The following is a 26,261-nucleotide window of genomic DNA, read 5'->3' on the forward strand; positions in this document are numbered from 1 at the left end:
CTTGTGGCACTCATCTGTCTAAACAAGGGGAATATTCTTTTGATGCAAGTGATGCAGTGGAGCTGCAATTTGTGCAGCATTCGTTATGAACCGAATATAATAGCTAATTCTCCCTAGGATTGATTGCAATTCTGTGACATGCAAGGAACTGGCAGCTCATGTGTGCCTAACAAATGTGACTGAAGAGGACTTACACCTTGACTGTTTATCACATGACCAAGATACTGCAACTCAGGTTTTAAAAAATCACTCTTGTCCAGTCTACACTTTATTCCTGCATCAGATAACACATGAAACAAAGCATGCAAATTTGCAGTGTGTTCTTCAGGTATACAACCTGCTACGACAGTATCATCCAAATAGTTTGAACAGTTTGGTACTTGAGCAGTCATCTGTTCCAAATTATGTTGGAAAATGGCGGGTGCAGAAGCACTGCCAAAAGGCAAATGCAAATATTTAAACAAGCCCCAATGAGTGTTCACAGCACACACAGTCTGAGATTCTTCATCTAATGGTATTTGCAGATATGCTTCACGCAAATCAGAGTTTGAAAAGTAATGACCAGTGCCTAATCTGTCCATGAGATTCTCTGGGCGTGGCAATGGATAAGTATCAATCAGAGTTTGTGGGATGACTGTAGACTTAGTCAACACAGATGCGAATGTGACCTGAAGTTTGGGAAGTGAAACCAGTGGTCTTGCCCATTGACTAGCTGATACGGGTGCAATAGCTCCGCTCTTGCAGTTCTTTAAGTTCAGTTGCCACTTTGTCCCGTAATGCAAAGGGAACAGTTCTGGCCCAGCAAAACTTTGGCTGAGCATTGTCTTTCATAGTTCTGTGTGTAACAAAATTGTTAGGCTTACCTAAACTTTCAGAAAAAAGTTCTGGGAATTCTTTTAGCAAGCTAGCTACACTGTTTTTGGCATTGAATGCAGCCAATTTCCTGAATTTGAAAGCCAAACAAATCAAATGAATCAAGGACAAATGTGTTCTCACAATCGCATTATTGTAGCACAGTGAAAGCACTGTTTGCGTATGTGAGCAATACATGGCAGGCAAAATACATTTTCCAAGAACAGAATGTCTTGCCCATTATAAGCCATCAGGTACATATTAGTTTTATTAGACAGGCATGGGGAGCCTAACAGTTCATATGTGTTAAAATTCAGCAAGACACACATGTGTCCAACTGAAATTTCACATTTTCCACAAAGATGCAAATGAACTAAAAGTTTGTTGGACTGGCGTAGCACTGAAGAAAATGCTCGCTTGCTAGTTTCACTAATGCCTGCAGCAGGCTTTGAATACACTGAATTGATTACATGGGCCTTGTGACTAGATTTTTGTGAGCAGGCAGAATTCTTATGTTCGTTTCGTTGCAAACTCGTGAATTGTATGTGACCCTTCTTGCCACATGTGTAACACTGTGCTTGTCTGGATGGGGAGTCTTGTCATTTGTGCCATGAATAGCACCAAGGGCATGACTTAATTCTGTTCACTGATGTAACCGCCTGTTTAGAGAACTGTTTATGTGGCTTGCCGCGCTTGCTGTTGCTGCCTACTGGGCTGGTCATGAGCAAGGGATGACTCATCCGTAAAAATTAGTGGCTGCTCATATTTATCAGCTGCTGCAGAACCTGAATCATACTGATCTAGAATTTGCACTAAGTGATGAAATGATGGATCTGACTGTTTCAAAATCTATTCCTAAGTTTGACATCAGTTACATTGTACATGATCTCATCATGCAACATCACATCAGAATATAAAGCACCAAAAGCACATTTGAATTTGCATTTCCTCGTCATACCATGCAGATCTGTTACCCACTCGCGATAAGTTAGTTCTGACCTTTTCTTGCAATGAAGGAATTGATACCTAGCTACCACCACATTCACTTGTTGATCATAATAGTTAGACAGGGTGTATATGACCTGGGGCAACTGGGAGATCCGTAAAAGTCCTCGTAATTTTTTAGAATTCTGGGAATTTTTCATTGTTTTCAGTTAATTTTTTGTGATTTTGGCTGCTAAGAACTGGTACTCTAACAAAGGATATTATTGTATCCTGCTACTGCAGAATAATACTGCAGCAACAAAACATGAACGAGAGAATAAAACTTAAACTGCAAAGGAAATGCACCATATATATATAAAAAAAAACACAGTGCTCATACGAGTGCCTGCCAACAGCAAAATGTGTCAAAGGCTTTAGGAAGACTATGAAATGGTTCATAACAACAAATTCCTCTGATGAGCATGATGTCACAACTGTTTACATTAGATTCATTTAAGCAGTTACGAGTGGGATCTTGTGCATGCACAGTTGAGTCGCGTATGGGTAATACCTTCTCCCACTTCTGTCTACAGAAATGTCGCTGTTGGCTTTGTAAGCAACAAACCAGTGTATCTGAACTTGGCTGCAATTTTGATGCGGAGGGGGGGGATTTATATTGTCGAGGGGGCAAAAACCTTGTTTCACAAAGCGCCTAGCATCTAGCACACATTGGTCTATCGATTATTCAAATGATTTTGAAGTGCATCCCTGTTGGTTTTTCAATGTGTGCATGGTGTACGTGATGTCTCTGGCAGGGGATTCCTCATCGCATCTAGAAATAAACTTTCCTGCAGACAAAAGGGGACGAGGTTATAAGAGCTGAGCTGAATAAAGCCGAAATGGTGAGTGCCGTTTGTTTATGTGATTGATTGGGAATAGAATAGAAACATTATGGTCACATAACATGTCATATACAACCCGATGATTGGGACATAGGTGACTCGTCAGTTTAAAGCTACTTCTAACAGTAAGTATACAGAATAATTACTGGTATTTTCTAATTTTAAGTACCACAAAATGATTTGAAATAATCATGTTGAAAATAAAGTAAAATTAAGAATAAGTATTTACTTAAAGTACTTTTTTAGCATGACAGAATAAAATGTAACATCAAGCACAGTTATTTGTGACAGTCAGTGATAAATTCTTCTACACTGTTATGATACAGAGTGTTTATAAATGAATATCGGGGTTTTAACACTTTATAATATTTATTATATCAAACTTACAGTTATAAATGATATGTCAAATGAAAGAGCAACTCAAAACAGTTCTACCAAGAACCTTATAAACGTTCAGTGTGAGCACCATTTGTCACATGGCTTACATCAAATCTGTAGCCGAGTTCTTCCCAAAAGTTGATAAGTGTGTCTTCAGTGATCATAGCAACAGCTGCCTCAATCCTGTTTCTTAAGTCAGGGAGGTCTGCTGGTAGCAGAGGCATGTGCACACAATCCTTGATGAAGTCCCAAAGGAAAAAATCGCATGGCATTAGGTCAGGTGAACGTGGAGGCCATGCTAAGCAAGCCCTGTCATTGGGCCCCTTGCAGCCTATCTAGCGCTTGGGTACAGTGAAGTTCATCCAGTCGCGAACTTTGCTGTGCCATGAGATGCCAAACAAAACTGTTTGAGTAGCTCTTTCATTTGACATATCATTTATAACTGTAAGTTTAATGTAACAAATGTTATAAAGTGTTAAAACCCCAATATTCATTTGTAAACACCCTGCATTTACTTCCTAGGTATTTTTCACAGACTTCATTTCCCAGCCTCATACCCATGTAGTAAGGTGTCTTCTCCAGCAGTTCTAGCCTATGAGTTGGTAACTTATACTGATATTTGTTTCTTGTTTCATAATCATGCTTAAACAGGTTATCCTCAAAAAGTTGTGGGTTTTGCTTAGAAAACTTAATTGTCTCATAGAGATAGAGGCCAGGAACAGTCATAAGATCAAGGGTGTTGGACAAAGGTCTGCACGATTGTCTTTTTTCTGCACCTGCCATGACTCTAATGATTTTTTTCTGTAGCCTAAAGACTCTCTGTAAGTTTGTTTTCTCTGATCCCCAAAAAATTATACCATATCTAATCACAGATACAAAATATGCATGATATTCAACTTTTTTGACTGGTGTTTCTATTATGCTGCTTATAACATTCATTGCAAATTTAGACTATTTAGATGGTGACTAATGGCATCTACATGGTCTGTACATGATAAATTCTTGTTCAGCATTACACCTAGAAATTTGGCACAGTTTGTGGTGGCAAGGTGCTTGTCCTCGTGTGATATTTCTAGTATATCCTGTACAGTTTGTTTTGTGGTAAAGTGAATAATTTGTGTCTTTGTTAGATTTTATTTCAGACCATTATTTCTCAACCAGGCCTCAATTTCTGCCAGAGACTGCTGAAGATGATTAATTAAATTTTCACTTTTCTTGCAACAGACTATTGCTGCAGAGTCATCCACATAAAGAATAGTGTCTGAGTTTATGTTAGTCAGCAGGTCATTTATATAATACAAGAACAGTATTGGCCCAAGGATAGAGTCTTGTGGCACACCTTTTTCTGTCTTTTTCCAACTTGAGAAGAATCTCTTACCAGTTTCTTCTATTACTATTCTCTGTTTCCTGTTTAATAGGTAAGACGACATCCAGGTGGGTAGGGGGGAGGGGTGCGGCGGCTCTGCGTGATCTGTGTTTACAATTTAGTTATTTTGCTATCTTGTCTTCGTTTACTGCTCTCACGTCAAATGAAAAAAAAAAAAGTGGTTTCTGCGGCTGGGAGTTATCAAGTGAATTAAAATACATTCACATAATTACGGAATGCTAAAATATGTTATTAGTTTCAGATTTTATTTTATTTCCATCTTTCTGACAGTGAAGCATTAATCACCTTGCAGAACAATGAAGTTATTTTCGTCACTTTGCTAAAGAAGTTTGGCTTTTATTTGTTTTTCCTGCTGAGGCAGCCAATTTATTTGATTGAAGTGTTTAATTCCACACTATTTGCTAGTTTCAACTGTTTGCTGCTTTTTAAGTGCATGTTTTCATCTTCTAGCACATATGGCATTATGCCATAATAAAGAACCAAACATGAGATAATACAGTACTGGTACTCCAAGAAAATTTACATCCCAAAAACCATATTGAAAAGCTTAATATTAGGTCGACGCCTACTTCGTTGGGAATCTGGACATACGAATGTACCCTTTAAGGTGAATTATTCATTTCAGTGTGGTTCAAGAAATTCCGATGCTGTTGGAGCATCCTCTGATGTCTTGTTTCTTTTATTACATAATCTAATATCTTTTAATGTTTTAATATACAGTCATTCGGGCTTCCTACGTCATCGTAGTTGCACAAGCGCGGTGACGCCTCTTATGTGGTGCTCTCTGGCAACTGCTGGAACAAATCTATTTCTAACAAATCACAGGAAAATCCTGCAAATTGTGGTTTGAAAAGCGTTATTTTCAAAGTAAATTTCCTTTTATGCAACATGTACTATGAGTGAGAATGTATGATGAATTTCTTAAATCACAGAGCTTTTGACTTTCATTTAAAAATCAACTCTTTGATAACAAGCCATTTAGAAGAATTTTGAGCCCAGAAGATCAGAGATTTATGTCAGTATTAAACATTTTACTGGCACATTTGTGTGATGTATCTTAAAGTGTAAAACGCACAAAAAGGATCAACATTATATGTGAAAGCTTAACTTCTCTTCTAGCTTATTGATCTTTGCAACAAATATTCTATTTGAAAACTTTGCTTTTCTTGTAGCAACACTATGCATATTAATTTAAACCATTAACTTCTCCTGTTTGTGTGTTTGTGCTACTTAACAGTGATGTTACTATTGGCTGACAACATCACATGTCCTATGCTCCTAATGTCTGCTGTCATCAGCTGGTGAGATCATGTGACATGAGCTATGACTGGCTCACAAAAGCACATCGAAATCTCGATTTCAGTAGTTTGGGAAGTAACATGCTGTGTTTGGTGGAATTAGAATTTGTACTTTCGCAATATGAAAATATGCGACGTACATGTTGCTGCATATCAAAGAACTTTCCAAAACGTGTTTTTTTCCCCTGAGTTTTACTTTCGAAAGTGCCTGGAAATTCTAAGCCACTGTATTAAACTATAACCATTCAAATGATTGATTAATTTTACAGTCCCAAGGGAAAGTATACTGTCACTTAACATGGAAAATGTGTATTTTCACCTGGGAGAAAATGTATTTTTAACCAGGAGATCCGGGAAAAATCTGGGATTTTTTTTCCTCAGCCACATATACACCCTGTTAGAAAACTTACAACCTGCTCATAGGAAAGTTCACTCAGAGTGGCGTTAGGGAACAATTTCTGTCCACAGCTCGTGGTCGTGCGGTAGTGTTCTCGCTTCCCGCGCCCGGGTTTCCGGGTTCGATTCCCAGCGGGGTCAGGGATTTTCTCTGCCTCGTGATGACTGGGTGTTGTGTGATGTCCTTAGGTTAGTTAGGTTTAAGTAGTTCTAAGTTTTAGGGGACTGATGACCATAGATGTTAAGTCCCATAGTGCTCAGAGCCATTTGAACCATTTTTTTGAACAATTTCTGAGTGAGGCGAAAGACTGCACTGCCTACCGTTGACAAAAAGTAATGTAGTTTCACAGTGCCTGGTACTTTTTGAGCAATGATATGGGCCTCATAATGTTGCAACCACTTCAGCCATTCCTTTTCTTTTTCGTTAAATTGGCAAAAAGGCGGTGTGGCACTTGGAACTAAAGTTGTTGCATGTTGGTTGGGTGCACTGCGTTGGTCGCTTGGTTCACCAGTAACTGCTGTACGGTGTTTAGAAGGGTTGCAGTCTGCTGCATCTGAAACTGAAACATCTGTGTTAGCTGTGTTGCATCTGTCGCTTGCAGCTGTGACACCTGAGCAGGGGGTGGGAGAGGTCGGTTGCTCATTTTGGAATAAGCAAATGAAATAAATAGACAACGCTAGCAATAAAAATAAGCACACAAGCAGAGAAAATTTCTGCAAGGCCCACCTGAAAAAAAGTATAAGAGACACTTTTAAAATATGTAAACACCCCTGAAAAGAAAAGACAAAGGTAGAATTAAGGCACCAGCAAAACACAAAAGCCCGCAACGAAACAAGACTGAGACAATCAGTAGCAGCTGGCGACTTGGGGTTCGAATGGTAATAGGTTGTCGCCTTGTTTATCACATCCTCGTCGCCTTGTTGTTGTGTCTAGGAATCCTGCAGACTTGGTTCGCTAGGCAAACAATCAAACAAATCGTATTAATGAGTTTTATTACAACGAGATAAGTAAAATACTTAATTTTGATAGATGTGTTGCAGGCAAAGGGTGACATCCAAAATAATCAGTCTTCTTTAGAATAGACAAACAGAAATCTGTGCTACCTAGAGATTCCAATGAGGAAGCTACGATGTGTCGGCTAATGAAGTGGTTAACACTGAAGCTGCTGTCGAAGTGGGCTGCCTCTAGTCGGGCACGGTGCTTATGTCCTCTTCGCCTACGGGCCGCTGCTGTCGTGTTGTTTTCCTGGAGGGAGCCATCTCTTCTCTGTCAGCTCAAACGGCGTGCCGGCGTTGACTTTACGCCGTAACAATTTCAAATTATAAATATGTGCCACAAATAGAATAGACATTTGAAGAATACTTCTGGTAAACCTTTTTTTATTAACAAAATTACTACAACAAAAACCACTATTTTGGAATAGTTTTTCATGACACGTACTATCTAATGATATTCTGTACGATGAAACTGAAAAGAATAGTACACAGACAGGATTTGAACTTGTGCTGTCTGCAATATAACTGTGAACTATAGCCACTGGTGCTACTCTCACTATCTTAGAACAAAGCTCACATTACTGGTATAGGAAGTAAGGAAAAAACTTCAAAATTGATTTCCTTGGAAACTGTGAGCCATTGGATGAAAAACCGTTAGCCACATGCTCAGGCATATGTCAGACATATCAAAATTTCTGATTTACAGGTCTAATGGTCTCCTTGTGAGATATAGAAACCTCTGGAGAGGTTGAACTTCTGTGTTTGCAACTATGTGTGCAAATAAATCCCATTGATGGTGTAACAGGCAGCAACTGCACAAGGAAAATAGAGGAATATGTCTACTGCCAGCATTGTAAAAATTCTCGTAAATTATATATATGTGATGATGATACTAGAATGAACATTAAATATGTGTTTCAGTGGTGCAGATACACAGTATATCAAATTTGCAGCTGGCATAACAATAACAATAATAATAATAATAATAATAATAATCACCACAAAGGGATTAGAAAAAAGGTGCCATACAAATTACAGATGGTTGGAAGATGAGTGGTAATAAGGAGATCTACAAAAATTTATAGAAAAAATCAGCAATGATTAACCGTTGTTGGAAACAGCTACAGGAATGAATGCAAACAGGCTAAAGAAACAAATATTCTTGTATTTCTGGAAGAATTAATCAACAATAGCATGGTGTAAGAAGAAGCAAAGAATTAGAAAGAAACATCATCAAAGAATCGGACACCAGACTGTGAAAGCACATTTGAAAAATTAAAAGAATAATTAACAACTGGTCCCCTATTGATCTTTCTGAATTATGAGAAAGAGTGTATTTTATTGTGTGATGCTAGCAGTAATGTGACAGATTGTTTTCTAAGTCAAGAAGTGTAGGGTAAGGAACATCCAGTCACATATGCGTCATGACAATTTATCAAAGCAGAAAGGAGCTCTCCTATTGGTGAAAAGGGGATGTTAAGCTTGATGTATGGTGTGACGTACTTTATCTGCTACTTGTATCAGAAAAAAATTTAAGCTGTTAACAGATCATGCAATGTTAAAGTGGTTATTGGAATTAAAGTATCCTTCAGGCAGACTTACACAGGTCATTAAAACTGGTTGGATTTTGATTTTGAAGTAGTTTGCAAACTTGGTGAGAAACATAGTAATGGTAATGAGAATGGACGTAACAGAAAAATTGGTGTAGTATGGATAGCAGGTCGCAGCATTGCTAAGTGCAAAGGGCAAACAACATGTTGTCTGTTCATCCAGGGTGTAGAACCACAGATCCAAGAGTAACTGAACATTACTGTTGGAGAACGTGTAGACAAGACATAGAGCCTCATGTTAAAAACTGTGTGCCATGTGTGCAACGTCTGGGCTAAATTAACATCATGTGCTGTTACAGGGGTTGCTGTAAGTTACTAACTTTCAAAATTATTGGAAGGATATTTTAGGACATTTTAGCCAGACCCAAGTGGAAAACCGCTGACCTCTGACCATTGCTATGCTGGTATGATCACTATCCCAAACCAACAGACGTACACAATAACACATGTACTGGTAAATAATTGGGTACTGAAGCTCAGTGTTCCAGAAACGATGATCATGGCTCAGGGCAACAAGTCAGAATTGGTGAAGCACTTATGCCATTTGTTACATATACGCAAACTGTGAACAAGCCAATTACATCCACAGGTTAATGGAAGAAATGAACATATACAAGTATGATACCCCTTACTATGACCAAGAACATTCGCTAACACCTTAAAGGATTATATTAGCAACTGTTACAGTCTCTTCATCACTACCACCATCAACCAAAACACTGATATTCACTATAAAAAAGTGTCTGTAGGCATTTGCAGGCCACTATTTCTGTTGGAGTCATGTCAGATATATTTGTACATATGGTTTAGTGAAACTCAACAGATAAACCACAGGCCTATTGTCCTCATTATGCAATAAATACATAATCAGCAAAAATGTAGCTCTTGGGGTGGCAATTTCTCTTCAGTCCATAAGAAAGTTGTATCCATTATCACAGTGTTGGGTTTTAAAACCAGTGTCATTTAGAAGGGGGGGAACAGACATTTCAGAGCCCTCATACTCAATTTTATATTATAGTTTTGCACAGAATTTAGTAGTCATATGATACTATCCTCTATTGTAGAATTCTACCACAGCCTTGCAGACCACCTCTTTATTAAAATCATCTGTATGAGTAAATGTACTTCTCCATTTATATCCCTTTCATGACAGATGAAAGCATCCATACCTAAAGCATCTGAAGAAGTTTCAGTGTCACTAACATGTTGCACTGTTCTTTTTGTGACATTTTTCTGCAGCCAGTTTTTATGCTTGGCCAGAGTAACGTTCTATCTAGCTTCCTGTCAGAAGCAAGTTTGTTGAAAAATTTTAAGACATAATGTATTTTATATTTAGTTCATTTTCTAATGTCTACTGGCACACATGAAGAAGACGTGGCCTAACAACTATCCTATGCACAGAATATTGCTCTTCATTATCACTCATAACCATCTGTAAATCACAGTGAGTTCACAGAACAAAGTGAATCCAAATATGCGGAAATACCAGGTGTACCGTTATGAAATGAGCGTTAAGATACAAAGTGTCGATAGGGAACATATGTTGTAAACAAGCTTTCTTTTTTTTGTTGGTATGACATCTGTCTAAGATATTTAGTATACATCAAGTCATGGAACAAACAACATCATATGTTTTCATCATGTTAACAATGTTGAATTTTGTACCAGAAAGTGATGATTTGCGGAGAGCATTAATTTTTTGTTTTCATTTGAAAAAAAGTGCTGCAGAGTCACATTGAATGCTTGTCGAGGCATATGGTGATCATGCTCTATCTGAAACAACATGCAAAAGATGGTTTCAACGGTTCAGAAATAATGATTTTTATGTAAGAAATGAAGAAAGTGGAAGACCACCAAAAAGTTCAAAGACGCCGAATTGCAAGCAATATTGGATGAAGATGATACTTTGAGTCAGAAGCAAATGGCAGCAATGCTAAATGTTGCACAACAAACAATTTCTGACCGTTTGAAAGCTATGGGAAAGATCCAAAAGTGTGGAAAATGGGTGCCACATGAATTGAATGAAAGATAGATGGAAACACGAAAAACCATTTGTCAAATATTGCTTCAAAGACATGAAAGAAAATCAATTTTGCATCGACTTGTTACTGGCGATGGAAAATGGATTTATTTTAAGAATCCTAAACTGGAAAAATCATGGGTTAATCTGGGACAACCATCAACATCGACTGCAAAACCAGATCGCTCCTTCCCACTTCGTCCTCCCACTTCCGTCTTATCTCCTCTATCTCTCTCTCTCTCTCTCTCTCTCTCTCTCTCTCTCTCTCTCTCTCTCTCTCTACCTATCTATCTACTCCTCCCCCTCTCTTTGTCGATTTCCTTCACCCCCTCTCTCTGAACATATCGTCCTCCCCTCCCTCTACACCTTCCATCTACCTCGTGCATCTCTCCCTCCTCTCCTCTCTCTTTCCATTTCCTCAACGCCCCCTTTCCCCTCCCATCCCATCCTCTAACCATTTCAACCCGTCCCCAGCCATGCTCATTGGCACATGTGGTCCCAGCAATGCAAACCGATACTATTCTTGCAACACACCTGTCATGCAGGGCTGGCTACACATCAGGGGCTTGAAAAGTAAAGCAGTCTGATACTGTTTCCACACAAAATTCCTGTCATGCAAGGGGCTGGAAAAGAAAGTGGTCTTCTCTCCTTTTGGATCTACTTGACTACAAAACCCACAGTGCTGATAGCCATGTTTCCTACCTGTTTCTGTACCAAAGTTGGTTGAAATCAATCCAGGGCTTTGGGAGGAGATCCAGGACAGACACACAAAAACTCTTGTCTTGTACAAGTTTTTAATATTATTCCATTGCCTAATGGCCTAATACCAAATTCATTTCATCACAATGCCAAGTCATTTATAAGATTCTATCCTGGCACATATTGTTGCAGGTCATGTTTCAAATAGTGTATCAACAACGTAAAACAGTCATATCACACCAAAACCTTAAAGTACTACTCCTTATTCTTCACATGTAAGTCCAAGACTTGCTAGATGCAATTAGTTTAATATATTTGCTGTCTGTTTTAGGTACTCCACTTTTCCTATGAATTCTCCCCTCTGAAACTATTTACATTTATATAAGCAACCTCTCCTTATTTCCAGAATTTCACTTTTTCACACATACTCCACATGCCACCGTAAGGTGCTGTTAGTCATTTCCTTCCCTTTACGCTCACAAATGGAGTGAGACGACCCCTGATTTCTCTTATTTTGTCTTTGCAATTCTAACGCTGATGGGAGCAGCAGGATTGTTCTGCAGTCAGCCACAAATGCTGGTTCTTTAAACTTTTTCAACACTGTTTTGTGAACAGAACTTGATCTTCCCCTCACCCCCCCCCCCACCCCCCACCCCCCCACCCCCACACCCCCGGTATTCCCATTTGAGCTTTTGGAGCATTTCTGTAACACTCCATTTTGATCAAACCTACCAGTAACAAATCTAGCAATATGACTCTTAATTGCTTTGGTGTATTCATTTAATCCAACCTGGCAGGATTCCAAAAATTCGAGTACTCAAAAATGGTTGGCACAGGTGTTCCGTATGCTGTCTCCTTTGTAGATGAGCTACACTTTCCTAGAATTCTCTCAATAAACTGAAGTTGGCCATTTGCTTTCCACAATTGACATTGACCTTGACCTTGTGTGCTTATTCCATTTCATGTCACTTTTCAATGTTATGCCTTGATATGTAATCAGTGTGTCTGTGTCGAGTAGCACCTCCACTAATACTATATTTGAATACTACAGGATTATTTTTTCTAACAATCTTAATGAGCTTACATTTTCACACATTTACAATAAGCAGCCATTCATCACACCAAACAGAAATTTTATCCAAGTCACCTTGTATCCTTCCATGTCACTCGAAGAGGATTTTTTCATGTACATTACATCATCCTCAGCAAACTATTTCATGTTGCTGCTTGTTCTGGCCGTGAGTTTGTTTATGTATACAGAGAACAAGAGTAATCCTATCAAACTTTCCTGCGGTACTCCTGACAATGCCAGGTGAAAGTCTTTCAGCTACTCACATATCTGAGAACTTGTCCCATAAGCTTGAACCTTTGGTAACTGTCTGTAGTGTGACACTGTGTGTGACAGTTTCTGGAAATCTAAGAATTTGTAATCCCAGTGTCACTCTTCATCTATGCTCATAGTATATCGTGTCAGAAAAGGACAAGTTGAGTTTCACATGAGTGATGCCTTTTAAATCTGTGTTGGTTTATGGAAGTAAGCTTTTCCCCTTCAAGAAAACTTACTACATTTTTCTTAGAATATTGTCAAGAGTTCTCGGAAAAGGCTTTTGGTTTGTAATGTTGCAGATCTATTCTTTTACCCATCTTATTGACGGGATTCACCTGCAGCGTTTCATTCATTTGAGACATTCTGCTGGGTGATAGGTTCATGATAATGCAAGCTAAGTATGGTCCAGCGTCGAGGCACACTCTCAGTAAGACCCAGTTGAGATTCCATCCATTCATGGTGACTAGTTTTTGACTCTTTCAGCTAATTTTCTGTACCATAGGTGTCTATTTTTATGTCCTCCAGTGGGAGTTTATGTGGCAATCAAATGGTTGTATATCTGTATGATCCTTCTGCATGAATGATTTTTTAAAATGTGAAATTTAAACTTGAACTTATTTTTTGCTTTCTTTGGTTGTCAAATTAAATAGATTTACATTCTAGGTACCACACATAGTCCCTTATCTGTTGTAATACTAGAAAATAATTTATGATTGTTCAACCTCGTTCTCTCTTTAGATGGAAACCTTTACCCTAGTGCTCAAATTACTTTTACATGTAAGCTATTGTATGCCGAAAATTTTGAAAATACAGCCAATTTTTCCCTTTACAGAAATTACCATTGTCATAGAGACAATATTTAAATTGATCGGGATACGACAAATTACTCGAGCTTGTTTCATAACCAACTAATTAATCATAAACTGACAGACACCTCTAATAACACTTTTGGTTCAGTCGTTACAACACGTGTAAAATAACGTTATTTGATTTATAATGTTTAAAGTAAATTCATACTAATCACTTCCCTCTTTTTTATGTTGGGCATAGTTGCATCATGTTGTAAGTGATTAATTAGTCATGCCAAGAAAACCCGAGAGATCACATGTAAGTGTTTTGCATATTACAGTAACATCAGTTTATTAGCCACTTGACCAATCATTTTTCTGAATTCAGATAATTAGATGATTACAATTATTTTTCATTGTATATTTTTTACTTTTCCTGAATATACAAGTTTGTACACATAGTAAACAGATAAAGTTAATCCAGTATGTTATACAAGCAGAAATTATCACACACAGTTCAGTTGTGTGTCATACTCCATAGAGCATTTGCTGACATGAAGTGCAACTTTACATCTGCTTCATTCAAGGCAGGATCCTTCTTGTTGGCCTCAGTCATTGTAGAGCTTATATCTACTAGAGAGAGCCTTTTTTCTCTCAGTCGGACCTATGCTATTTTCGCTAGAAAGTGTCCCTTGTTCCTGCCTTGAACTTAGTGGATTTTGTACTTTGCTTAGGTGTCCATAAAGTGGACCATACATTTTATAATTGTGAGTTACACACTAAACTAAATGGGGCTGCTGTGGTTTAATTAAAAAAAGAAATATATTCAGAATCTTCTTTGGAAGAAGTCCAAAGCCAAGTCCAGTCCAAGCGTATGACAAACAGAGTGCATGATGCTAGAACTTGAGCCAAACTGTCTGCACACTTGCTTGCACTTCACAGATTGCATCACAACTCTTACTCAGGCTGGCCCTGGGCCACCTTATAACCCAGATTTTGATGTGGGCCTGTCAGAGGATGCTCTCGACGACCGGTGCCCTCTGGGTAGTAGCGCTACTGTGGTCGACAGTAATGTTGTGTCAGGTATTTTCTCTTGGTAGTGACATTTGGTGGCGCCTCTACAATTTGCTGACAAAGAAAACTGGCGAGGAAGTGTGATGCAGCTTGTGCAGGCTGTTGGAGACAAGACAAAGCTGTCCATGGCTTGTCAGTCCTTAGCACATTTCTTCTGCTGGTAACTTGATTTTCACTTAATTACATTGATAATTTGTAAAGAAAATAGCTACCTATAACTGTAACAACAGAGTCCTGTTTACAGTAAACTACTACTTGTCATGCAGCTATGCAATGAACACCATTAATTGCCATTTATCTAATGGAAATATTTAATATTTGAGTATAGATAATCATGTATTTTGTGGATGTGGCTAATGACGCATGTTTTTAATTTCCTTTTGAATTGGAAGGGATTCCCATTTTCATACTTTGGTCTACATGGGAGCTTGATTAATATCTTTGCACCAGAGTACATTACTTTGAACTCTAGATCAGGAGGCAAAGTCCACATGAAAATTACTTTTGTGTGTTGTAATGTGATAGGAAGGGGGAAATTCTCTTATTTATGGGAGAATTTCAGTAAAATCGGGATGTGCATCTATTTAGACAAAGCTGAAAATTTTCCTCTGTCTCGTCATAAACATAATTGCTGTGGATGCAGCATTTTTAGATTAACAGTTAACCATGAGAAACAGACAGGCAGCTTTTGTTAACATAGCCTTTGTTAACAGATCTTTGATGAAAATGGTTAATTGTTTTTTCTGTATAGTTTTAAGCTGTGTGAGGGCAATGGGAGAATAGCATTTCAGTGGATTTTTTTGTAATCTTGGTAATAAAATTTACAGTTAATCCATACACCAGAGGGAGATATTAAGGTGTTGCACGCTACTCCAGAGCAACTCGCCAGACTCCAAGAAATGCGTCATGTTCAAGTTTTCAGTGAAAGTTTGGTAGTACCTGTAAGTATATCTCCATATTGCTTCATAGTCTTTGTTGTATATACACACACTATTAACAAAAGAAAATAATACATAATATAATTTCATAAGTTATATGTGGTTGTGTTAGAATAACAACTGTGTTGTAAAACATTTATATTTGCTGCTGCTTTGGTTGGCTACTATCTACATCTATACTCAGCAAGCTTTCATAGTAAATATCATCAAAGGTACTTCCATATTACTTAGGAGAACCGACTGATGTAAATGTTACTAACAACAGCACATAATATAGCTTTTATGTAATATGGGATTGCTACAGTGTTTTTATGCAGTCGTGCAAGCAGGCACAGTAACGTAATAACCACCACCACCACCCTTTTTTCCCCATAATAGTCTAGGAATTATCTAATGAATTTCAATAAGTATATGTTTACAATATATCTGATAAGTTTTGTGTAAAATTGTGAATGAAAATACATTCAGAAAGTGTGACTTCTCCAAATCCTTCAGGACCATTTCACTTAGTATCTATGAAAAGAACCTAGAGATTTAGCTCTTTTGTATGTATATATATATGTATGTATGTATGTACGTATGTATTTTCTAAAAACAAAGATGATGAGACTTACCAAACAAAAGGGCTGGCAGGTCGAGAGACACACAAACAAACACAAACATACACACAAAATTCAAGCTTTCGCAACAAACGGTTGCTTCGTCAGGAAAGAGGGAAGGAGAGGGAAAGACGAAAGGATGTGGGTTTTAAGGGAGAGGGTAAGGAGTCATCCCAATCCCGGGAGCGGAAAGACTTACCTTAGGGGGAAAAAAGGACAGGTATACACTTGCACACACACACATATCCATCCGCATGTACACAGACACAAGCAGACATTTGTAAAGGCAAAGAGTATTATATGTATGTATTTTTCTTTTTCTGACGTGTTACACATTCTCGAGAATCTCCTCACTGTGGAACAACAGAATGAACAATGTATTCACTGCAACCTAGAATTGCCTAGGAAAAAAGAAAAGTTTTTCCCTTCAATTACAAAAAGCTATTACATAATGTGAATGAAGTAGTGTTCATTTGTGTTTTCAATAAAAAATGCAAGATTATTGGCTGTTGTTTTGAGCTGCATGCAGAAATTGTTTATGAGTAATTAGAGAATAATATACATGCCACAACCTCAGTTCATTCAATTAATACATTTTGTCATGTATGGAGACCAGTACTCACCAGCAAGTGATTTTTTTTCTTTAATATGAATGTTTCCTGTTAATTGTGAAGTCCTTTGAGACGTAAATCTCACTTGGGTTGGAGAGAATGGGGGAGGAAGTCACAAAAGTCCTTTCTGAAAATTATTGTCTTGAAATTAACCTTAACCTATTTAGAGAAAGCTTGGAGAACTGAGATCTGAATGGCCAGATAGTGATTTGAACACCATTACTCCGAAATATGCATCCAGTATTTTTGATCAATAATGTTAATTTACATCATCATGTATTGATTTATAGCACTGCTATGATCCTCTTAGTGTATAGGGATGAGTGCAATTGCCATATTTCTTGCAATAATTTCTCTTCCAACATCCAATAATTTGATTTTTTTATATTACTGATTTCATCTGTGTTAAATGGTCATCTTCAGATCTGAAACCAGTAATAGAAAAATGTAATTGCTGTATCCTGCTGCTAGGGCGTGTGAGTGCTCTGAGTGTAATGTTGCTGTGTGTATGTACTTAAATCGACCACTAACTGTATCAGCATGGACCGGCCACTAGAGAATGTATGTAGGAAGTGTGTACATGGCACAGCCTCCACTGCATCGACTGCTGGCAGCTCGGGTCTGTATACACCCGGAGCAGCGGTGACTCACTCACATTATGTTCTTTTAGTTTGTACCGCTCTCAACATTTAGTCTGTGTATTGCTTATATTGCATCTTCTGTGTGATTCTTTTGACTTGGTACATCTGGAGTCACGAGAGGCTTATTTCCATTATTGTTCAGAGGTTTGTGAATAAAGCCATATTTGTGCTACTCGGATCGGTTTCATGTGTTAGTTGGTTACCAGATGATTGGCGGCAAGTTTCGAATAGTTCCCGCGTGTGCAGTCTTTAGGTATGGTTTTATCAGGTTTATCATTATGGATGCTCGGTCTGATTGAACAGCTTACTTTGGCACTGACAACTTTGTTGGCTTCCATTAACATAAAGGGTACCGTTCCATCCACCCATTTTTCCTCTGTATGATGATTCAGCCGAGGATTGGGAAGCTTACAAAAAAAGACTCAGACTGTATGTTTTGGCTTTCGGTGGGACAGACTCAAATTTGTGCATATCCTTATTCCTTTTGTGGATTCCACCAAAGGTGTGTCAATGTGTCAGCTTGCCCCTTTATGAAAACCAGCAGCTCATACTTTTGAAGATGTACTGTTATTGTCCAACTACCATTGCAGTTGAATGCATGGTAAGTGCCACGAGTTGAATTCTACTGACACCGCAAGAAACCTTGCCAGACATACAGAGCCTTGGCAGCTGCAATTCACGGCTTTAGCTGTAAGTGTCAATTTGTTACTGATGTCCATAATGACTCTTATGCTTCGATGGTGTGCAGCGCAACTACTTGTTTAGGTCCGGATAAGGAAATACACCAGAAGGCTTTACTCTATGGAAATTCCCTGTTGGCAGAAGTTTTGCAGATAGCGCAATCTTTTTTAAGTTTTTTTGGGTGCCAGGTAATCCAATTAAAGTGTGGAGTGATGCGGCAGTTCTGTTAAGAGATGCATCTGCTAGGACGACAGCTTGCACGAGGAAGCAGCAGTGGTGGCAGTAAATGTGCGGGCCCAGCAGCTAGCAGACAGAGGCTAGCTCAAGCAGCCGTGACTGCCACATCACCAGTGTCAGCATTCTCTGTTTCCATCTCGTTCTTTATCTTTCATCCAGCAAGAATGCTTGGCACGCACTAAGTGCTGGGCTACTTGTAATGTTTGCCAGAAGCAAATTCACATTGCCTACATGTGTTGTTTGCCGAAGGTCGCTCAGGATACGGACATGGACTTAAACTGTGTGACTCCCATGCTTGTGGCTTCTCCCAAGTTGTTTATCAAGTGAAGTGTGTTTTTCCAAGTGCTCAGGCTACAGGTCTACACAGATGCTGCAGTGATGTTGTTGAATTTTCAAACCTATGCAAGTTTAGGCTCACGGTATTTGACACCAGTCACATAGAAGCTAGTCAGTTATATCAAACACAAAATTGCGCTGTTGGGACAATTTACAGCATCTGCCTCATACGAGGCAGTGGTTTGTTTGATTACATTTTAGGTGGTTGTTGATGTCAGTGTTGAGAACTTGTTTGGTATGGATACATTTCAGGCATTTGGATTTTCTAACACTGATGCAGTTCCCTAGCGTCTGATGAGGTACTGTTTTCTCAATTGGAAACACTTTGTGAGAAGTGTTTGGACTTGGTTTTTGGAAGATATAAGGTGTGCTACAAATTTTTCTCTCATATTTCTTTGAAATCAACAGCTCAGCCTCATTTCTACCATGTGCTTCCTATACTTGTCACTTGGAAATATCAAGTGAAAGCAGAAATGGACAGACTTCAATCTCTCTGGGTGATGCAACCTGTTATGGCTGGTGAATGTTTGTCTCCGCTGGTTGTAGTTCAGAAGCCGTTGGGGAAAAATCACCCCTGTGGCGACCTCAGTACACTGTCGATGTGCAGTTGATCGTGGATACATATCTTCTTCCATGCCAGGAGGAACTGTTGGTGAAAATATTGGGTGGCCAGTACGTCTCTAAAACTGATTTGTCTGAAGGGTATTTGCAGGTTCCGGTGACGAAGAGTCTCAGCGAGTTCTGGTTTTGAATACTCGTTTTAGTCTCTATTAATATTTGCTCTTTCCTTTTGGAGTGGCTACTGCCTTGGGTATTTTCCAATGACTTTTAGAGCAATTGACTGTGCCTGTCGCAGGTTGCATTAATTATCTGATGATCTTATTGTCACAGGCTTCTCAACGGCCGAGCACTTGACAAATTTGCGCACTTTGCATTGTGTCTTACAGTCCACAGGCTTACAATATAACCTCATGAAACCTCATTTTTTTCATCCTTCTACTGTTTGTTTGGATTCAAGGGCTCGTGGGGTGAGGTTCACCCTCTTCCAGGCCACATTTCTTCTGTTACATCTATTCCTCACCCCTTGTCCACAAAGGAGCTTCAGGATTTCCTAGGGAAGATAGCCTATTACCATAAATTCCTGCAAGAGGTGGCCCCATTGGCCCATCCATTGCATGTCTCGCTATTCAAGAACATAGCTTTTTACTGGAGGTCAAATTGCGAAATTGCTTTTCAAATGTTGAAATCCAAACTACTCTCGGCCCCTTGTGTAGCTACATTCTCTCTGGACCAGCACTTAATTTTGGTGACTGGCACCTCACAGTACAGCCTCGGCACGGTCTTATTGCACTGATATGCCAACGGTTCTGAAGGACCTGTTGCTTTCACCTCTAAATCTCTCACTCCGGCTCAGCAGCGTTACTCTCAGGTGGACAGAGATGCTCTATGCTCTCCAGAAATTTCACGTTCTCTTGTGTGGCTCAAAGTTTCAAGCCAATGGGCTTGTGGAATGCCACTTTGATCAATTGTATCCCTGCTCACTGTCAGAAGCTACCAGTTCACAGGTGTGGCCCCTGTCACTGGCAGCCCACCCCACCACCCTCCGCTCATGCCCGCCATTGCCTGCTGTGGAGGCATCCCCGTCCCAGTGGCTGTCTCCTCCACGTGTGGCGCCCTGGGGTTCCAGCTTCCTGGTGCCAGGTGCTCGTCTATTCCGGCCTCGGGTCCATTGCCACATCTGACTGTTCCATTCGGGCCACATCCACCACCCCCCTGTCACCGTCATCACCTCAGCCATCGTTGCGAGTTAGCCCAGCCCCGTCTCCTCTGCACTGGGTCATGCCTGCTGATGAGGATGCAGAGATGGTGTCGATGTTGGTGATGGCACCCTCCTACCCGGTGCTGTCGTCACACACTGCACGGTCCCACTGCCCTCGGGTGTGCCCCCGTCTCTGCACATTGGGTCCTATGCTAGGCATCAGTCCGGCTCATCATTCCAGCCTTGCTGTCAGCCCGAGCTACTGCCGCTCTGGATCCGACGGATGTATCTCTTGTCGAACCGTCAGCATCTCCTCCATTGTCCTTGCGCCCCCTTCTCACCAGGAAGAAATTTGCTATATCCTGCTACTAGTGTGTGTGAGTGAGAGTGTACTGAGCGTAATGTCGCCACACGTGTGTACTGAAATCAACTGCCAACTGTGTCAGTGCGGGCCAGCCACTAGAGGCCACCTGTAGGAAGCGTGCACATGGCACGGTCTCTGCTGCACCCTCTACCGGCACCTTGCGCCCTTGTACAGGCGGAGCAGTGCTGACACACTGTCACTATGTTCTTTTAGTTTGCGCAGTCACATCATTTGGTCTGTGTATTACTTACTTTGCACCTTCTGTATGATTCTTTTGTCTTGTTACTTGTGGGTCACGAGAGGCTTATTTGCATTATTTTGCAGAGGTTTAGGAATGAAGCCATATTTGTTACTTGGTTTGGTTTTATGAATTACTCAGTTACTACAATAACTATGTACTGTCGCAGCATATTACTCAGTAATTCCATTCATTCACTCACCATATTCTGTAGAGTCCATCAAAAAAGTGAACTTTTTGATGTGGAATAAATCAAGGTATGTATTAAGTTCTGTGATTTCTTGTCTTTTGTTACCGTGCATACTGTGTTATGAATAAACTTACACTGTACCATTTAATCCTATTCCTGCTTATACCATCCAAATTTAAGGGTATATGGAACGAGTTTTTCGATGAAAAAATCGATTTTTGGGTAAATGCATTTTCGAAAGATTTAGACTCTCCTGTTTAATACCATGTATAAAATATTTGGATGACGTGAATAGAACTATTTTAAATAATTTTTTAAAATAATTTCGACACTCGATGTTCCGCACCTTGTATATGAGATGCGAAATATACCTGATATAGACAGCCTTGCCAGAGATATAACTGAGCACAAGAGAGTTAGCTTTTCTGTTGGATACACTGCTAGACAGTTGACAATAGATTCTGCACCATTTGTATTGTTTCCTTTGAGTACATCCATGTCATTGTTGTGAAAGTCGTATGTGGAGAAGTCATTGAGTTTTCTTTCCTTCAACATGCCAAGACCTAGTCTGAAGGTATTTAGAAAGCGTGTACATTGGCGCAAGAAAGTAAAGTGTACTAAAAATTCGTCTGATTCATCTTCATCAGTATCTGATGTCCCAGTAGCGACTAACCTCAACACTGGTAGTGATACATTGAGTGATGCTGCTGCCACTACACCGGAAAGTGCTTCAAGAAGAAAATTAGCTGGAATTGAAGAAGAATACAAGAAACTAAATGCTGGGACTACAAAATATGAGGTAATTAACGTCTCTTTATTATCAGACGTTTTGGAGAACAATGTGTGCTGCAAACAATGTGGAAAATGTGGTGTTTCATTGAAAACAAACTTACATGTAGTACTTGCTTGTGAATTAGAGTTGACGTGCAGTTATTGCAAACACAGTGTTACTTTCTTCAATTCCTCACATGTTACTGCAGATACAGGTAAACTATACGATATAAACATTAGACTGGTTTATGGATTACGGTGTATAGGAAAGGACAGGGCTGCAGGTACCATGTTGTGTGATGTGATGAACCTCCCTCCTCCACTTTCAAAATTTAACAAACACATAATTGCAATAGGTTCTGCTGTAGAAGATGTGGCACAGGAAAACATGAAAGATGCTGTTGAGGAAGCAGTTGTTGAAAATAATAATAGCAGAGACTTGTCCATAGCTTTTGATGGAAGCTGGCAGAAGAGAGGCCACACATCTCTGAATGGTGTAGTAACAGCTACAAGTGTGGACACTGGTAAGGTAGTTGATGTGGCAACGCTTTCCGAGCATTGCAGATGCAAGGAGAAAATGAAAAATAAACATGAAGAGGAGTGCATGGCAAATTACAATGGGTCAAGTGGTGGTATGGAAGTTGCTGGTGTAAGAAGTATTTATCAACGCTCAGTAAAATGGTACAACGTTAGATACATAAATTATCTTGGAGATGGCGACTCAAAGGCTTTCAAAAAAATTGAGGAACTGAGACCCTATGGTAACGATGTGAAAATTTCCAAACTGGAGTTTGTTGGCAATGTTCAGAAAAGGATGGGATCAAGACTTTGACGGCTCAAGGCTAGCATGAAAGGCAAGAAATTGAGCGATGGATAAACTTTAGATGGGAAAAATAGACTGATAGATGCTACAATGGATCATATTCAGAAGTGCTATGGTCTAGCAATAAGACAGAATACAGCAGATGCAGAATTAATGAGAAGAGCAGTCTGGATTCTGTTTTTTCATACAGCTTCAAACAATGAGAATCCCCAACATGGGCTATGTCCAAAAGGAGATAATAGTTGGTGCAAGTACAACAGAGGCAGGTAACTAAGAAACAATACAGTCACCCTCATCACCTGCCACCTGCCATAATGGATGAAATAAAACCAATATTCCGAGACCTCGCAGATATTAGTCTACTAAAGAAATGTCTTCATGGCCGGACTCAAAATCCAAATGAGTGTGTGAACCATGTGATATGGAATAGACTACCTAAACCTGTGTTTGTGGGTATAAACACACTTCACTTTGGCATTTATGATGCTGTTTCATCATTCAATCAGGGCAATGTAACAAAGTGCAAAGTTCTGCAGAAGTTGGGGCTCTGTGTAGGACTACGAACTGCCGCAGCTATGCTTTGTTTGTACAAGGAACGGCTCAGGTAATCAGATAATGCCATAAAAGTATATTCAAAGATAGCTAGACAGCATAGCAGAGCCATCAAGAGGAAGCTGTTGGATGATTCTGATGATACAAGCTATGGAGCAGGCTTGTACTGAAGTAAAAACTTTGAAGCTAATTTCCCGTAACTTTAGTTTTTTTGTGTATAAGGTACATTTTCTCAGGGCCTATTTATAGTAGAAAGATGAAATTTTCTGTAGTTGTTCCTTAAGACCTTCTAATATATCTGAATTAAAAGATATGTGGAATTATTTTGTATTAATGGATGTAAATTTTAAAATACTTGTTAAAATGTATAACTTTTTTAACATTTACAAAAAATAAAATATCTGAAAAACTATGCATTATTTTTTCAAAATTAATAATTCAGCATAAAAGCAGAACATATCTCTGCGTTCTGTGAAAAAATCAAGAGTATCGTCCAAATAACAAATGAGAAAATGTTCCTAACTTTTAGCTCAATTTAACATTGTAAGCATAGGGCGTTCTGTATACCTTTAATCAAGTAAATTAGGAACAGAGTTGCTACTTGGGAAAAGGCTGCTGCCTCCTCACTGATACTCGATAACTGTTTTTTAATTTAAGCCATTGCTGTCAGTGTTTCTTCCGTGACAGCTGATGTGTTTTGTCTGGTGGCGAGGCACTTAGCTACCTTGAGGCACTTAGCTACCTTAAGAGAGTGGACTTAGCCTCAGGCATGACATGGGCAGCATGGTCCCTCTAGTTTTACTAGGGACCGCGCCCGGTATTGCCCCATGACCGGAAGTTGATAAGTGGGCTGCAGCTGGCCGAGCGGCCATTGCTCGGAGGAGGGGCAACTGATAAACGTCGCACTTCTGGCCTGCCGGGAGTGCTCCGCGCCACAGCACGCTGCGTCATTTGCTCTGCGGCTGTCGACGCATGCGGATGATTTGCTTTTGTGTCTCACTGGGTGTTGGCTTGCAACGTTTACTTGTGTTAACGTACCAGTGCAATGCCTGTGTGACTTTCGTAAAATGAAGAACAACTCTCTTCATTCACAGTATTGATTTTATTTCAAAGTACGATACATTTTGACTCCTGGACTTTGTTTTGACTCGTGTTTACAAAATGTGGTGTAGAATGAAAAGTGTACAGTGTACATATGTACATAAATATGTCTAGTCATAGTGTGCTTCAAAACCATGTATCCACAACTGGAAATTTTTATATCTTCTAATTTAACACATTTTTCGGACAACACAACAACACATATAAGTCATTGAGTAAGTTGACCTGTGTACACGTCGGCATTCGATTAAACACTGAGTCTCAGTCTAGCGGCCGCTGCTCGGCTGGCCGCTTAGGTGGCGCAGCTGTTGCCTGGCTGGCAGACAGCGCCGCACGTAGAGGACGTGCGTAATTGCGCGGCGGCACTTTGAATAATCGGCGAGTCACAACACTTTTCCCCCCTTTGAAATTGTTGCACTGGTCTTGATGGAGGTGTCCTGGAGATGGCTAACGTCCACAGGCGTTGTTTGACTCGCCGTAAAATCTCGAGGAGGAGGCTTCCCGTACGGACGGAAGTGTCCCCGATGGTAACGGGTCGAGATGACAGGAGACGTAGGGGTTGAATCTGCTAGGTCCCCCTGCACCAATCTGCCCGTTGCGGCAAGTCCAGTTGATATGACAGGAGACATGGGCGATGTGTCGGCGTCTGTTGGAGGAGGAGGCGAGTAGATGTACTCTGACAGAGGACGGTCCTCCGGTTCCTGCATGGGCACGTCTCCTGGTGGCGTCCGTTCTGGTGCTGGCATCGCGATGACGGTGAGAGGGCTGCGTTGTGAGTATTGAGAGATGCCAAGATCCCGAGCATCAGGTAGAGCCAAAGGTGGTGTGGCGGCATTCAGAACAGGCGTTGCTGGCACCCGAGGCCGAAGCTGGTCCGAATGACACACTGCAACACCCGTGTCCATCTGGATTTCATACAGGCGTCTGCCACGGTGTCGTAAGATGCGGCCCGGGCTCCATTTTGGCCGCCTGCCATATCCCCGTACCCAGACGAGGTCGTCGGCGGTGAACCGGCCAAGTGAAGGTACCTGCGGCCGTGAGGTGGGAGGCCGCAGAAGATGAAGTAGCGTGCGGGGCTGGCGGCCATGTAAGAGCTCAGCCGGGCTGTGATCGCCCATGGGGGTGAAACGGTAAGACGCCAGGAACTGGAGAAGCGCATCACCAGCAGCAGAAGAAGTCAGAAGTTTCCGCATCTGAGCCTTAAATGTGCGGACCAGTCGTTCAGCCTCACCGTTGGATTGTGGATGGAACGGCGGGGCCGTGACATGCGTAACGCCGTGACGAGCACAAAAATCTGCAAAGTCGGAAGAGGCAAATTGCGGACCATTATCAGTAACAAGAGTAGAGGGGAGGCCTTCCAAAGAAAAAATGCGGGCGAGAGCACTGGTGGTTGCCGCGGTGGTAGGTGACGTGCAACGGACAATGAAAGGAAAGTTAGAATAGGCGTCAATTACGAGGAGCCAATAAGTGCCTATAAAGGGTCCCGCAAAGTCAGCATGAATGCGCTCCCAGGGCTTCTCAGGCGAAGGCCACGGTGACAAAGATGACTTCGGGGCAGCGGCCTGTGACGCACAAGGGCCGCAGGCAGCGACCATGTGTGCGATGTCAGAGTCGATGCCAGGCCAGTACACATGACGGCGTGCCAGAGATTTTGTGCGAGACACACCCCAGTGCCCCTGGTGAAGGAGGCGCAAGACCGAAGCACGCAAAGACGCAGGTACCACAACACGCGGCGAAGCATTGTCAGTGGAGAGGACTTCATCTAGAGT

At 40.5% G+C, this 26,261-nt stretch overlaps 1 protein-coding gene across 1 annotated transcript in view; it reads left to right on the forward strand.

Annotated features, from left to right (window-relative positions):
- Positions 1-26,261, forward strand: part of LOC126178859 (protein BANP-like) — a 201,628-nt gene that overhangs the window by 150,159 nt on the left and 25,208 nt on the right. The window contains exon 7 of the mRNA XM_049924564.1: positions 15,479-15,592. Within this exon, the coding sequence (XP_049780521.1) occupies positions 15,479-15,592 (114 nt within the window). The remainder of the gene's footprint in view (positions 1-15,478; positions 15,593-26,261) is intronic.

This window comes from Schistocerca cancellata, chromosome 1 (genome assembly GCF_023864275.1).
Source record: "Schistocerca cancellata isolate TAMUIC-IGC-003103 chromosome 1, iqSchCanc2.1, whole genome shotgun sequence".
In the NCBI taxonomy this organism is placed as follows: domain Eukaryota; kingdom Metazoa; phylum Arthropoda; class Insecta; order Orthoptera; family Acrididae; genus Schistocerca; species Schistocerca cancellata.